General features: G+C 52.1%; 6 protein-coding genes across 6 annotated transcripts; 2 read left to right on the top strand and 4 right to left on the bottom strand.

Annotated features, from left to right (window-relative positions):
* Nucleotides 1–12: 12 nt before the first annotated feature.
* COCMIDRAFT_92144 (uncharacterized protein) lies at nucleotides 13–2,033 on the bottom strand (the record flags this gene model as incomplete). The annotated part of the gene is made up of 2 exons (XM_007688603.1): nucleotides 13–1,555; nucleotides 1,621–2,033. 2 exons carry the CDS (start codon nucleotides 2,031–2,033, stop codon nucleotides 13–15), a joined length of 1,956 nt encoding a protein of 651 aa, XP_007686793.1.
* A 2,767-nt stretch (nucleotides 2,034–4,800) lies between these two features.
* Nucleotides 4,801–6,280, bottom strand: COCMIDRAFT_4252 (uncharacterized protein; the record flags this gene model as incomplete). The annotated part of the gene is made up of 3 exons (XM_007688563.1): nucleotides 4,801–4,830; nucleotides 4,892–5,717; nucleotides 5,781–6,280. The coding sequence occupies 3 exons, from the start codon at nucleotides 6,278–6,280 to the stop codon at nucleotides 4,801–4,803; spliced, it is 1,356 nt and encodes a 451-aa protein (XP_007686753.1).
* Nucleotides 6,281–6,617: 337 nt separating this feature from the next.
* On the top strand, nucleotides 6,618–7,027 carry COCMIDRAFT_92064 (uncharacterized protein; the record flags this gene model as incomplete). The annotated part of the gene is made up of 4 exons (XM_007688602.1): nucleotides 6,618–6,726; nucleotides 6,787–6,816; nucleotides 6,877–6,931; nucleotides 6,982–7,027. 4 exons carry the CDS (start codon nucleotides 6,618–6,620, stop codon nucleotides 7,025–7,027), a joined length of 240 nt encoding a protein of 79 aa, XP_007686792.1.
* Nucleotides 7,028–7,208: 181 nt separating this feature from the next.
* COCMIDRAFT_4250 (uncharacterized protein) lies at nucleotides 7,209–8,394 on the top strand (the record flags this gene model as incomplete). Its single annotated transcript, XM_007688562.1, has 2 exons — nucleotides 7,209–7,365; nucleotides 7,421–8,394. The coding sequence occupies 2 exons, from the start codon at nucleotides 7,209–7,211 to the stop codon at nucleotides 8,392–8,394; spliced, it is 1,131 nt and encodes a 376-aa protein (XP_007686752.1).
* Nucleotides 8,395–9,467: 1,073 nt separating this feature from the next.
* COCMIDRAFT_35702 (uncharacterized protein) lies at nucleotides 9,468–11,155 on the bottom strand (the record flags this gene model as incomplete). Its single annotated transcript, XM_007688580.1, has 4 exons — nucleotides 9,468–9,507; nucleotides 9,567–10,534; nucleotides 10,951–11,052; nucleotides 11,138–11,155. The coding sequence occupies 4 exons, from the start codon at nucleotides 11,153–11,155 to the stop codon at nucleotides 9,468–9,470; spliced, it is 1,128 nt and encodes a 375-aa protein (XP_007686770.1).
* Nucleotides 11,156–11,749: 594 nt separating this feature from the next.
* On the bottom strand, nucleotides 11,750–14,134 carry COCMIDRAFT_35701 (uncharacterized protein; the record flags this gene model as incomplete). The annotated part of the gene is made up of 5 exons (XM_007688579.1): nucleotides 11,750–11,847; nucleotides 11,940–12,687; nucleotides 12,790–13,254; nucleotides 13,344–13,724; nucleotides 13,994–14,134. 5 exons carry the CDS (start codon nucleotides 14,132–14,134, stop codon nucleotides 11,750–11,752), a joined length of 1,833 nt encoding a protein of 610 aa, XP_007686769.1.
* Nucleotides 14,135–15,199: the final 1,065 nt, after the last annotated feature.

Below are 15,199 nucleotides of genomic sequence, written 5' to 3'. Positions count from 1 at the left end.
GCCTTTGTGGGTCTATGAGCCTGAGCTGAATTTCGCCTGGTCTACGATAACGAGACCCGCGACGGTCGCACTAGACAAGGTAGAGAAGACACCCGTGATAAGAGCTGAGACGGCAACACGGGAGACGTCGCCGCTGCGGCCCGGGCTGATTTGGCTGAGCACACCAATCTGAGTACCAAGCGATCCAACGTTACCGAAACCGCAGAGAGCGTAGGTGGCGATGACGCGAGATCGAGGGGACAGACTGTGGTATGGTGACTTGGGGTCTGTGCTGACCAAATCGGAGAAAGCAACGAACTCGTTGGTGATAACCTTGACACCAATGAGGCGGCCGACAAGGAGGAGATCATTGCCCTGGCGGGATACACCGAGGAGGAAAGCGATTGGGTAAAACAAGTAGCCGAGAATCAACTCGAGGGTCAAATCGTAGTCTCCATCCAGGTTGATGTAGCGGCCCCACCAAGTAAGGAGACCGTCAATCAAGTTGAGAAGGGCGATGATACACAAGAGTGTGGAGATAATCATACCGGCAATCTTGAGACCAAGCCAGGCGCCATTAGCAAAAGCATGGAGCGCGTTTGCAGGCTTGTGTTCGTCGTCATCGGGAACAACGACTCGGCCGGCAGTAAGGGTCTCTTCGGTTTCGGGATATCGCAGCTTGCTGAAAGCCAGGGAAGCGGGAATGCTCATTACGCAGGAAGAAATCAAAGCCTGGGGGTTGAGGCCCATACCAATGTAGGCGACCAGGACACTACCAGCGATAGTAGCAAATCCAGAGCACATGACCTGGTGGATTTCGGCCATGGTAAGGTGGGCGACAAAGGGCCTGATCAACATGGCGGATTCACCTTGACCAATGAAGGGAGATGCGGAAGCGACGACGGCCTCAGCACCAGATACTCGCATGGACCAGAAGAAAAAGACTGCGAACTTGCCAATGAACCACTGGATAATGCCCCAGTAGAACATGAGCTGGACAAGGGCCACGAAGAAGATGATGGCCGGGATAACGCTGAAGAAGAAGAACTGGTACTGGGAGATTTCCGGAGTGGTCAAGAAGGCGACACCGTCTCTGGCGAAACCCAGCAGCTCACGGGCAAGCTCAGAGATGAAGTTGAAAATGTCGTATCCAGCCGTGGTGCGGAGAACGAAGAGGGCAATGATGAACTGGAGCAGCATACCGACAATGACAGTATGCCACACAATCTTGTTGCGATGACGCGAAGTAGCCCAGAAAACGGCGATGAAGACCAAGAGACCAAACAGGGAGACCGCACGGTTGGCACGAGTGTTGTCTTCACTTTCCTCGCTGGCAAAGGATCCAACAATCATGACGGCAACAACGAGAAGAGCCGCCAAGGGCGTGCGCAGCTTCTCTGGAATGAGGTTCGCAAATCGAGTTCCGGTATTTGTCCAGACCCAGTGCATGGGCTTGGTGACGACGGTGATTGGGATGTGGCAGGTGATCAAGCGGATCATGATGGCGAGCCAGAACAAGAAGGGAATGATCCAGTTCTTGTCATTGCGGTGTTCAATCAGACTTGCAATCCACCATCTATTCGGTCTGTTAGACGCGGGCGATGCGCGAGACGATTGAAAGACAAGAAAGTTGCGCCTTACCCGGTGAAAAACGCGCCGATCAAGATGTGGAAAGGCAGCCTGTACTTCTTGTACAGGGATGATGGGGAATACCACTTCTTCCTCTTTTCACCCTCCATGTCGGGGTCGGAAGAGCTGCGCGTGGCCTTCTCGACCTCGTAGTCGTAACCACCGTTCTTTCCGAGCTCATGCTTCTCATCAGCAACAACCGGATGCGAGTGAGCATGGCTGTCTTGAGCGCTGGCGGAGAGGAACTCGCTCGGCTTCTCGTCGGTGGTGCCCGTTGTGTAGACGACGTTGTCTGGGTGGGCAGCGCGAGGGCTGTGGTGCACGTGAGGGTGTTGGTGCTCGCGGGCAATGTCTAGTGCCGGGTCATTGTTGCGCGCAACGCCCTCCTGCGGAGAGGCATTGTGCGGTTCGCGGATATCGGCCATGGCAACGAAGCGGCAACAAGAGGGGGGGCAGTTCCCAGCAAGAGGTTGAACAATGAAGAACTGTTGGCTCTCTCTCTTTCTCTCGAGCCGGCCAGGACGGGGAATTATATTTTCGCACCGTGGCTCGCGCTACGGCCAAAGTGGAGGGCGATTCGCACCGTCGCCGGCCCAGACAGTGCAAACAGCCATACGGGCGGTCCAAGATGTCACTTGGCAACTGCCTTTTTGGACATGGGCACAGCACAGTATCGCGGGCCTCGATTGGTCTGCCCGCCTGTCTGGGCTTTCCAGAAGGCTATAGTGTGTGGTTGGGGACCGCTTACTCGCTCTTCTCAGTGCTCGCAGTACCGGCCGCCTCTGCGCGCCTCTGTAACGCTTGCCGGGTTCTTATCTGCTCCCCAGCCTTGACAGCCCGCGCATTGGCCAATCACGGAGATGAACGTGCTGGGCCATGTCCCTAGCCGTGATAAGCGGCGGCGAATATGCGCCCCTCCTCGGTTGAGCATCTCTTTTCGGCCTCCCATCCACTACTCCCCACCCAGCCTCTGGCCTTGCAGCACGAACCACCGTCGTCTTCCCCGAGGGACTTCTTCCTTGGCTATACCAAAGCAACGGGACTCCACATGCACGATGCCAAAAGGCCAAAAGCACGTGTACACAGGGAAAACCAACAGAAAAAGGACGGGATCTATGCACCACGAACCAAGGACCCGGCCGAAAATCATCAAAAAGCATCTTGCTTTCGGGATTTTGTGGCTAGTACCCGCTTACTTGTGGCAAAACCTCCACCCTGCACCTGTGCTGACCCACGCACCAACTACTTAACATACGGGGCCATGTGACGCAACATTCAAGCCTGTAAACCAACGAGCAGAAAAAAAAGTTGCATTCGGATTGGCTTTGACTCCGAAACAAAGTTATCTCTCGGCCACACTCGGTGGTGCTACAGCAACCGCCCGCCGCCGCCATCATCCACCATCCATCAAGCCATCCCGATAGCCAGGTCGGCACTAAGGTCTTACATGGTGACCTGCAGCAACGATTAGGACTCTCTTATCACCAAGGTTGCGCATTTCGGTATAAGCGCCGAATCGCGGCTTGCGGACTTCGCCTGCAAATGCCTTTTGGACTATTTGTAGTATATCGGAAGGAGGAGGGGTAGTGGGAAAGGGAAAGAGATTCCCGTATTATGGCTATATGCATGGTGAGACCAGATGATGATCATCATCATCATCGTCAGAGAGCCAGAGCGAGAAAGCGAGAGATCCGCGGCGTGTATGTATGGCACTGACTGCACTGCTTCTTCCTTTTCCCGCTTTAAGCCCTACCTAACCCTTTTTTCCCTTTTTTTTCCCCGCAGCGGACCCAGAACTTTACTTGCTATCTACTATGGGTTTAATCCCTTTTTGTGTGAGTTTGGTACCGGCGATTCCACCATTACTTACATTTCTCATTCCAATCTTCAGGAAAAGAACCTTATTACATCACAGGCATCCGTTGGAACAACTCTTAGTTCCAACGCTTTCGCCTCTTCGTTTTCCTTTTCGAGTATCGCAGATTTGAAGGGGGCACAACGATACGCGGAGGTCGTCGGCTAAACCCCGCAAAACTCGGGCGTTGCGTCTCGATTCGGCATCGGGCGGCTTTCCGCTGTTACGTCTACTTACAATTTACAGTACATAATAGCCCAGCGCCTTAACCACCCCCCCCGTCCTTCATCCTTCCTTTTGGATGCCTGACAGAAGGCACGCTGAAAAGTATCAATCCGGTATCATGCATACTACGCAGAGCGAACAGAATGCTCATTTCAGCATCACGCCCCTCCGTGCCCAATCGAGCGGGACCAACTAGCTGAGTCGCATCAGTAAACTACTACTATCCAATACTCTACGGATTGCATACGTCCCATCTAGTCTCTCTCACCAGACAGACTACTGTGCACACCCACACCCACCGCGATCTCGTGCTTCGTGACCCCCATCGACTTAGTCTCCGCAAACCTAACCCCCCCTTTATTTCCCAAAAGCTTGGTATTTGAGGGGGAGGGAGGGGACGGGATCCACATGGTGAGGTCTCGGCACACGGGGTAAAGTATGGGTTAGGCGCTGCCAAAGTTTTCCCATGTGACGGAGCATACATATGTACTTTACACGCATAGACTCTCTCGTATTTGGCAATTAGAATCGAAAGGGGTAGAACAAGGAAATTGCTAAATTGAAAAGCTGCTAAGGTGTTCACATCGTGATGAGTTGTCATACAAAGGTCAGGTTGGGAATCGTACGACTGTTGAGGGACATGGTTTATTTTGTTTTTTTTCTTCTTTTTTTTTGCGCGTAGACAAACGAAGGATGGGCTGAGAGAAGCGGGGACCCCGAATCTAACTCTGTTTGTTTTGTTTTGTTTTGTAAATTAGGCACAGGTACGGCTGAGTGAAATGGCCTTTTCCCTACGAAACCACTCTGGATTCGTCGCACGGGAGATTAGTTAAATAGCTGGTTGAGCCTTTTGAACGACTAGTCACTCAGCAACGCATTACATGCGTAAAGGGGTGGTACACATGACTGATTTCTACACCTCAAGACACAAAAACATACTAGTACGATAGAATAGCATACGACAAGGGGGTATATACAAGCCGAGTTCAATCTACAACACCAATACACCGTACACCATGCCCAATGCCGCTGAAAGTAATACACAACATATCCCCTATCCTTTTCTCACCCAACTCCTGTAAGCGACTGATTGAAAAAAAGAACGTCCCCTCTCATTTTCCCGTCATCTCCCCTTCCAAATGCTGCGAACACGTTAGTAAACATGCCATCCCTCGAAGTAGCAATAAGAATAGTAATACATACCGACCACTCCGGTATATCACGTATACGCTGCCACATGTAACGCTCAAGTCGATTCGCAGCCTTAGCATACGGCGTACTCTCATTATTGTACTTGCGACAATTATCAAAGATAAGCTTAGCATCTCTGATAAAGTCCTCTGGGTTAGGATAAAGATCTTTTTCGTGCTTCTCTTCCATAGTAGCAAGGTCCATGGGCTCCTTGATGACATCGTAGTAATCCAGAACCTCGTCTTTGTTGACGGGTTGCTGGAAGGGCCAGGCGTTACTGTTGTTTTGCATGTCGTTGAGGAGGTGGAGGAGGGCGTTGTAGTTGGGTCCGTGACGCGGGGCGCGGGCGAGTTCGTCCATGACGGGGGACCAACCGGAGTCTTTGATTGCGGGGATGGTGAGGGGGTCGATGGGTTTAAGTTCTCCCTTTGTCCATTGGGCTGGCGGCGAGTGGATTTCGTAGCTCTTGCTTACGGCCATTATTTTTGCATTTGCGCACTCTTTTTGCTTGAGGAGCATGCGACCGGATTCGAGGTAGCGGATCTTGGGGACCATGCTGCATTGCATAATGGTACCGCCCTCGTAGTCTTTGATGTAACCCATCCATCGCGACTTTTCCAGTGTGATTTCCTTGGTGAAGCCCTGTTTCTTGAAGTATCCAATGGCGTAGTTGTCGGCGTAGGTGAGGAAGTGCATGACTTTAGATGTAGCTTTGACGTAGTCCTTCAGATGCGACATAAGATGGGCGCCGTAGCCCTTGACCTGCTGGTCCGATGAGATGGCGCAAAAGACGATTTCGGCGAATTGGCCCTTGTCAAAGGGGCGGTAGGTTATGCCTCTGTGGTACATGATAGTCAGCGTTTGATACTACACAAACGGGAAGCAACAGGTGGCCACGCACCCTACCACTTCAAGTGGGTGTTTCACAATAGCTATACTCAAGTGCGTTCGATCGTAGACGAGACGAGCAATGTAGTCCTTGGGCATCTTGGGCAACTGTTTCTGGAAGATACACTTCAAGCCTGTCAAGATGATTGTGCTTTCCCTCCGGCCATCGTTGTTGACGACTCTGAACTCAATCTCGCCATTGCGCTCCTCGATAACCGCAGGCTTTTCCGGAAAGGGTACTATCCTTTTGACTGGGGGCGCGGGGGCGTCGTCGGTCTGTTCAGGTGTAGGTGGGCTATGCTTTATGCGCTTGGGTGAGGTGTTGGGAGGATCGGTGGTCGCTTTGCGCTTGGCTGGGTGGGACGAGGGGTCAGCTTTTTGCAGGTTCAAGGGTACACCCGAAGAAGAGTCACGTGAAGCGAGAGTGGATATGGGGAGTGGTGAGGATGGGGGAGAGGTGGGATAGCCCAAGAGGTCGCGCAGATGCGGGATGTTGTTGCGGGGAGACGGCATGCTAGGTGCGCGACAGGCGTGCAAGGCCGAGTGGGCGCGGACAAGGAGGACTCAGGGGGTGAAGAAGCTGCGCACTTACTGTCTTCAGTTGCGCCCGCCATGATGTGGTGTTGAGCGCCTTCTGCGGTGTTAAGCGCCTTCTCGTGTCTGGTCGCGCCTTCCGCTGCCCTGGTGGTTGACTGAGCAAACGTCAGGGCAAGTCGCGCCTTCCGCATTGACCGACAGGCCGACAACCAATCACAGCACGCGGCGGCCAGAGAACACCGCCGTCCAGAGGCCACGGCAGCAGCTTCACGAGAGACTCCCGAATCAACTTCCAATTGCCAATACTGCACAAATGTCGAGCCCGCTTCTAGATGTCTGGGAGGCTGCTGCTTCCCAGCCCTTTCATCCTACCATCGGAAAGGACACGCAATTCACTGTCGGCTTTGCACTGCTGGCTGCATGTATGTTGCGCCCCGGACCCTTCTGGTGCTCGCATAGAGCTATACTAACAGCATGCGTAGCCCTCGTCCTGACCACCATCTTTGGCTTGAGTATGCCTAATACGTCCGCTCTTGTATTCACTCCACAGTCACTCACACATATCCTTACAGACCGATCGCTCGTCAACCTGCCAATTCTCGGAGTCCCGGCATCACTGGCATTCGGGTACGTGGCCTCCAGTATCGATACGCCTCCGCCCTACTGACCGTGAGCAGCTTCGGCGCTGTGTACATGATTTGCGCAGTCGGCGTATACGTCTAGTTTTCGTGTTATATCCATCCGGCGTTGGGAAGGGACCTCTTATGTGTACAATTTATGGAATACCAATAAAAAGTTCAAGACGCTCGAATCTGCATGCGTCATACACTATTACACTATCGTTTCGACCACAGCTTTACCACCCCCATAACTATTTCCTCAGGTGCAATCACACTACAGTAGAATGGATGACCAGGATCAGCCCGTTCTCACGGCCGTGTCAAGTTCGGCACGTCAGCTGTACCAGCTGCTGCGCTGCATCGCCTTTTCCAACAAAGCGCATGTCCAGATTAGCGACATAGGTCTCAAGCTTGCCGTCGATGAAGCAAGTGTCATGGAAGGTACGTACGGATGTACCTGTTCATCTGTGCCGTTTCTAAACTAACCAAACAATAGCGTCCGCCTTCCTTGACAAGTCCCTCTTTACAACTTACACCTTCAACGACTCTGACGATGCATCCGAACCTACACCCGTCTTCCAAATATCGCTACCTGCCCTTCTCGAGACACTGCAAATATTCGGCCTCACCGACCCCGCCAATTCCAAACCACCATGGGCCCGCGACGCGCCTTACCCCACCAGCACTGCCTTTACAGGCAACAACATAATGAACGGCATGAATAACATGTGTCGAATTAGTTACCAGGGCGAGGGTTCTCCGCTAGCAGTCACATTAACGGAACTGAGTATACGCACCCAATGCGACTTGACAACCTACAAGCCTGAATACTCCGACGAGATCCCCTTTGACCGCGATGCCCTCATGCTCAAGGTCATCATGCGAGGCAGCTGGCTCTACGACGCGATCCAAGAACTATCCTCCACGAGCCCAGAAAAGCTAACCATGTACGCCAAGACCGTGCGTGGGAAGCCCTTCTTCGCCCTCTCGTCATCGGGCACACTCGGCTCCGCACGCGTCGAATTCAACAACCAGCCTCAACCCTCTGCATACCGCACCCCAGCATCCACAAATCTCAACGCGGCCAGTGACACGGCCGCGGCCCCTCCAACAAACCTCCTCGAGAGGTTTCAACTGAGTGACCCCGACACCGTCTTCCGCTCAAGCTACAAGTTTAGCTTGATACAAAAGGCTGCACGCGCAATGAGCGTCGCTAGCAAAGTCAGCATACGCGCAGACACGCAGGGTGTGCTGAGTCTGCAATTCATGATTGAAGTTGAGAGTCCCGCTCCTGGTCCAGGTGCCGGCGGTGCAGGATCACTTGCAGCTGGCAAAAACGGGTTTGTGGATTTCCGCTTCGTGCCGCTCATGGATGAAGATGGCGACGAGGTGGAGGCGGGACATATTGACGAGACGATAATGCAGAATGCATCTGCGGGTGATGAAACGAGTGACCATGATACGCTGTAAAGAAGATGGAATATACATCAAATATAATGAGAATCAAGTCTTGAGTATATGCTCATTTTGAATTCGTCTACAGCTACTGGTCTCTTTGTTTGTCAGATTAAGTAGCTACACGTTCGTACCCATATCAAACTGGATAGAGGAAGCCCTAAAAACGAAGACCTCAATGCACAGCTTTGACTTCATATCTCAATCTACTCATCCGAAAAGCGTTTGTAGAGTTCATGAATGGATTACTGAACTGCATTATCATCCCGAGAACCCCGCCCTTTGCTCTTCCTCCATCTCCCATTTGATACTAGAGCTCAAGCAATGAAAATAAACCCAGAAATGAACATCCACCTATGGGACATTCATACCGAAAGAAAACTATGAGAGAAAAAAAAACCTCAGAGGAAAAAGAAAGCAGACGACGCCTGTGCTGTAGAATTCCAGAGAGCCAACCAGTAGGAACTTACTCCTCTTCTTCAGCTTCACCTTCTTCTTCTATCCATCACTTTTTGGCAACAATTCCCCTCCCCACTTCTTCAATCGAAAAAGCAACTGGAAAAGCAAAAGGGAGACATCAATCTGTGGAAACCCTAATCAATGGACCAAGTGATAAACGTCGGGATTTTGCCATTCCCAATGTTTGAGATAGAATTGTTCTTATCTTTTCTTTTCCTTTGAGGATGAAATTTTTGTTCATATGTATACGCGTGGTTTTTTTTCGCGGAATATTCTGAAAAAAAAAGGAAAGAAGAGCAAGGTTGACCGGGGCGGCGTGAAAAAAAAATAAAGGTATCCATTCTGAGTATGTTTGTTGCCGTTCAGGCTACCGGGCGTTTGGTTTTTTTGAAGACGCCAGAATAACGGTCATTAGGAAAGAAAACGAAAAGGGAGAGAGAGAGAGTAACGGGAAGTTGATTCATGTCTTGGTAGTGTACAAATGGTAGTTGTCCATATTGTGTGAGGGGGCTTTTTGCGTCTTGGGTGGGGACGTGTGCTGTGCCGTTTGTGTGCGCGCTGAAGGAAGGGGAGTTCAGAACTCGAGTTCAGCTACCACAGGTATTAGTGTGGTTTGCTGGTAGTTTCATCTACCATTCGAATTCACCATTTGCCTTGTGAAAGAGATACCTATCGCCTGTCAATATGCTTGCAACGGATAAGCGAATTTCTGTAGGGACTAGACTTACTCCTTCTTGTTCGTGGTGAGGATGCCGTCCTTGAGAGTGCACTTCCACTTGTTCTTGACACGCTGGACCTTGTCATAGGTGCACAGCATGTAGTCTACCATGTCATCGTCGCTATTGTCACCGTCATTCAGCTCGTCCTCTGAATCGTCGAGGTCAGAGTTGATGGCATCGTCGGGATCCTCCTCCAGCTTGACGTCGTCGTCGCCATCAAAACGAGCAGGCGGGGGGGTACTAGTTGAAGCTGCAACATCTTCGGCTTGTAGGACGCGAACAGCAGCCTTTCGCTTCTTGCCTTTCGGCATCGAATCCAGAGGCACCATTAAACCACTATCCTGGCGCATCGCCATGGCATCAACACGAGCACGCATAAAGTCATCGGCTGCCATGCGCTCTACAGCTGAAGCAGCACGCGCAGCCTTGAACGCCTCCCAGTCCGCCAGAGCATCATCCGGGCCATCCGTCTGCGATGGGTACATCTGGGTTTGATGCGGAGGCCGTTGCTGCTGCATTTGCTGTTGTTGCGTTTGCTGGTGGGACATTTGCTGTTGCTGTTGCTGTTGTTGTTGTTGATGATGTTGCTGCTGTTGAGGAGCCATCATGCGCTGCTGCTGACCTTGCATTGGCATCTGGGGCAAATGGCCCTGTTGGGGCATATTGGGATAGTTTTGCTGGTGTACATTGCCTTGCTGCTGCACGCGTTGCTGGATCAGAACAGCAGCCCGCTGTTGCGCCAATTGTGAATTTTGGTCATAACCGCCATTGTATCCATTGGTCGCAGGTTGAGCCTGTGGGTAGTTGGGAACAGGTTGCTGATACCCCCCCTCGGCGTTTACTGGCCCAGCGGATGGCGGGATCTCATTATCGACCTTGCCGTTAGAAGGCAGTGTAGCCGGCTGGCGGATAGGCTCTGGGGCAGGGTCCCATGGCAGATGGGCAATCTTGAGCGCCGACAATCTCTCTTGCCAACCCTATGCATGGTCAGTGGCTGATGGTAATAAAAGCATGATTGAGGGCAGAATGCTTAGAGGGCCGTCACATGATGAGCTATGCCGGTTCAGGAAAGGATGCCCGGAGCTTGGCGGGTGGGGGAGCTGTGCAGGGGCTATAAGAAGGCGACCCAAATACTGAGTCGCCCCCGAAAGCTGCCAGACCGACCGGCAACTCAGCCCCGCTTTCAGCCGCCCATCACCCCCCAAAGCCAGGCAGCCATCGCGCCATTGTCGCAGCGAGCAGAAGAAACGATGCGACCAGATATCCGATAAAGTTCAACTGGGGGGGAAACCACGGCCGCCGTGGCGCGGGGATAGAGGCGCGATGGCTGCCATGCTGCGACCGAGGCAAGGAAAGGCGCGACAGCCAAGATACTGGCCAGGTTGCAACGTACCTGCTTCATCTCTTCCAGAGTGCTTTGGTCGACGCCGGACTCCTCAAAGTCATTCTGCGATGCTTGGATGACTTTCTCCATGATCTGCTGGTAGACTCCGCCCTGGTGGTCGCTGTTAGCAAGCCTGCCTTTACCCTCGCACCATTCGCTCGCGCGCGCACGCGTGCATAGCCCAGGGAATACTAACCACGACAGAGTTCGACATTACTGCGGCTGTTTGTGTTTGGTCTCAGCTATCTAGTATATGCTTTGGGCTGTGGAGGCTGGACAAGAGGTCGCGAAGGCTTGCAGGAACGAGGCAGGCGACGTCAGCACTTGAGGCCGCAAGTGGGTGCCACACTCGAGAACGCTTCTGCGCTATTAGGGGTGATCTATGGCTATTGTTTGCCCAGACGGAAGCCTTTATGCGACGTGATCGGGTGCCCTCAGCTTTCGTGGTCGTGGGGTGTATGAGTGATAGTGAACGGTGCCCCGGCAATCGCTGAGGGCGCGATTCCTTAGCGCCCCAAGCTACTCTAGCGCCGCACGTGACCTTGCTTTCAGCTACTCTAACATCCCAATCTACCTACATACGCATTGCAGTTGCCAAACCAACGCCCGGAAATTGCGACGGCAGACCTGAACACAATTGGCCACTCATACTCCCGCACATATCCACACAAGCATACAAACACTCATATTGCTATATACCATCCTGCAATCAAGTTTTCTTCCAAACGCGCTCCCCAGGATGCCACCAAAGAAGTAAATCTAAGCCCAATTGTTTCGCGTGTTAACCCCTGTCCTCTAGTACTGATCATCAGCTCTCTTTAATCAAAGCCTCCCGTACCGCCCGGTCGACGTCTTTGCGCCTGAATCCTGGTCCACGCCCAAGGCAGACTGCATTCTTGACTATCTCTGTCATAATCGTTAGCAAAGCAATTTACCCACGTTTGGTCGATTGCGCATCACAAACTCGAAAAGAAAAACCAGGCATTGTGTGCGCTTACCGAAAATTAGCCGCGAGACGTCAATCCACGCGCATCTCTTCCTCTGCTTCACTACTTGCAAGCCGTCCAAATCATCGCCCATGGCGCATAGCCCTGGCCCAGTACCAAAATTTGTGTTATTCGCGAAGCCGTAGTCGAATCCAGGCGCGAGATCCAGTCCTAGCGTCTGATCAAATGAAATGTCGTGGTTGACAAGCTGGGTGAAACCACCCGCATACTTGGGCGCCGGAGTGCCGCCAAAGGACGTATCGATGCCGAATCCATTGTTTGCGGTAGCTCCTTCGTTCGGTTGTGCCTGTTGTGACATATTGGCCAACGAGTTTGTTCGACCTTCGTCTTCGATATCAATCAAGCACTCTGCAAAAGAACTTGAGGGGTTAAACTTGCACGCATAGTGCTCCTCCAAATATCCCTGTACGTCATGGGCATCAAACCATTCGCCTTCGAAACCAGCAAGGTCCACTTCACTTAGGTACTGAGCTGCTCTGCCTTCTCCATTCCCCCACCCTTCCATTTTTTTCTCTCTCGGCCCGATCCACTCTGGTCCCCAGAAACCCTTTCTTGATATAATGTTGCCTGCTGCATCTCGTCGTGGATAGTGGGTCCCTGCACCTCCAAGGGGGGCGAAAGGCGCCTCAAACCAGTCCAGATCCTCAATAACCGTCTTCGACATGATTTGTTGAAAACGTTGCTTTATTTGTTCGACATTATAGTGTGGAAAGTTAAGTCTAAAGATATAGTTGATAACCTAAACCTCATAGTCAGTTCAATGGAGAAGAGAGTGATGATAAAAGGCTGCCGCAAGAGCCTGCAGCAACTCAACTAGCCGGCATACGATCCGCATACGTACCGCAGGTGAGTAGTTGAGATGAGTGAGCACTGCGAATCCTGTCTCTACTGCTGCTCTGGCCAGCCTCCTGCCAACAGTCGATTCGTTATAATTGTAGGTCCACACGGGACTTAGGGTCTGCATCGACAGATCTGGGGCTGACAGAGAGGGTATTGGTAAGCTGGTTGTTGCAGGAGCCATAATGGATGCTGCCATGTTGTTGGGGTAGGTATGGAAGTTTGATGTTTCGTACGATGTCTGTTGTTGGTCATGGACGGGAACCAGGCCAAACGGCAATTCCTGGTGTGCTGCTATGCCAGCAGGTAATGATTCGGACACCGGCTGTGAGACGTGATGGGTCTGTCCTGATTGATCGCCAAAAATATATTGACTGTGACTGATGATGCTGGGAGCCGATTGGTCGGCCATAGTACTGAAGTGTGAAGAGTAACCGTCTGGCATTGTGAGGTTTTGTGGCGCCTGATCCTGAGCAACACCGTTAGCCAGGCTACGGATATTGCAAGGGGATGTAGAATCATGGCCGGTCGCGGGGTTTCATCACAAGCGCTACATACCTTGTTGGGCTGCTGCGAGACAGCAAAATACCCCCAGCCAACATGCTCAGGTTCAGGTTCAGGTTCAGGCTCAGGCGGTTTGCACGGGCCTGTCCCTTCAGCTCCTTGCTCGACATCCTCATCTACTTGACGCTGACTCTCACTCGCTGTTCTGGTCAAACTCGAAAACGTCTCTTTAACGAGTTTAAATTCTTGGGCTAGATCAGGATTCAGCTGTAACAAGCCTGACTTCAGCGTTGATTCAGTGAGCCGATGAAAACTGTTGTTCATCTGCTCAATGATAGAATGGAGTTGCGTTGTTTGCTTTTTCAATGAGGCAATAGTGGTCTCTTTCCGCTGGCGGTATGCGCGCTGTGCAAGTCGAATTTGCGTTCTTCGCCGCTAGCCCCTTTGTCAGCGACAATGTGCATATTGAGTTGCCCTTGAGCAAAAAGCAAAAGCTCGGAGTAAGATGACTTTCAGCCAGCGGCTTTCAAAATCGACAGATGATCCGCAATCAACCAGCAGAGGCTCGAACGCGCAGGTCTGAGATCCTTGTCCACATCAACAGCTCGAGATCTTCAGCCGCAAGCGTTGATGCGCTCTTTGAACCAGCCCTCATTGCGCAGAGTCCATATCAGTTCGCGGTAAAGGGGAGAGTATCCACTCACATCCGCTGCCGTGGCATCCTGGGTATCCACACGGGGCCGTCCCCTCGTCTTCTTTCCAGCCCCGTTGTCGCCGCCGCTGCTGCTTGTGCGCGAGCGTTTTCGCGACTGTTGCACATGTTCTTCTGACTCAGAGCTCGTCATGATTTCCTACTCTTTTTCTCGCGATAACGCGAAGTGAACAGAAACCCAGAGGTGAGGATGCGACAGGGTCGATCCGGCCACTGACGTGCAAGATCGGTGCGGAGGCGGGCTTAGCCGATATTGGCGTATCGTGATCACCCCCAGTATCCACCACGTGACGGGCAAACAATGATTTTGTGAGAACGTAGGTGATTCTGGATAAAAGTAATCTCAGCACGATGGAGAAAGCTTGTAATGACAGGAGACGGTCGTGGTAGACAGATAAATAACCGGTTGTTGGAATCCTTTGCCTCAGGGTTCACGCGTGGCGCCAGCCAGCCAGCTTCCTTGGAAAAGCAAAGGTGGTCCCGAATGCCGCCGGTGCAGCGGAAGTAGCGGAGAATGTTCAAGGCTGATCAACGGCCCGTCGCCTCACTGTCCTAGCGCATGCCCTTTCTGCACGCTGACCAAGCGGTTGCTGTGTGACTCCTGATGCAGTCGGCGATTGCATATACGAGGCAATGTTTTCGCCAAAGGGTCCGTGTCGTCGCTTGATCGAGCAGGTACGCTTACACTTTGCTGACCACTGGGTTCTGAAACTGGAGGTGTCAGGTCGATAAAGTTGAACTTCAAGTTGTCGTAGACGGGGTGGTGTTGGTCCAAGGAGTTGCAAACGCGATTAATACTGAATAGTAAACCCCCGCGTTAGCACAGGCCAAGCATGCCCACGTAGACCAGCGATGTCAATGTGCACCGAGTATCCTGAGAATGCCATGCTTCTGCTCCTGAATTAGAAGTGTTCTGTGGCAGATATCGATCTTCTAGGATCTAGTAGCGTCCCCCGCTTGAAACTTGGTTCATGAGGCTTACTATCCGAAGACGCATGTCAGGGCCCAACCTTGTGCTTTGACACGACGACCATAGCCCCATCTCAGGAATTCCAAGGGGGTTGATTCAGCAAGTATCCCGGCATTTTTATGGATCATAAGCAGTCATGTACTCAGCTCGATTAGCAATTAGCATAGCCTAAGCATGGCATTATTTCCATAACCTGTAATTCTTTTAAGCCAACACAGCCAGATGTAG

The sequence above is a fragment of the Bipolaris oryzae genome (genome assembly GCF_000523455.1).
Source record: "Bipolaris oryzae ATCC 44560 unplaced genomic scaffold scaffold_44, whole genome shotgun sequence".
NCBI classification, from domain to species: Eukaryota; Fungi; Ascomycota; class Dothideomycetes; order Pleosporales; family Pleosporaceae; genus Bipolaris; species Bipolaris oryzae.
This window is presented reverse-complemented; position numbering and strand designations above follow the sequence as displayed.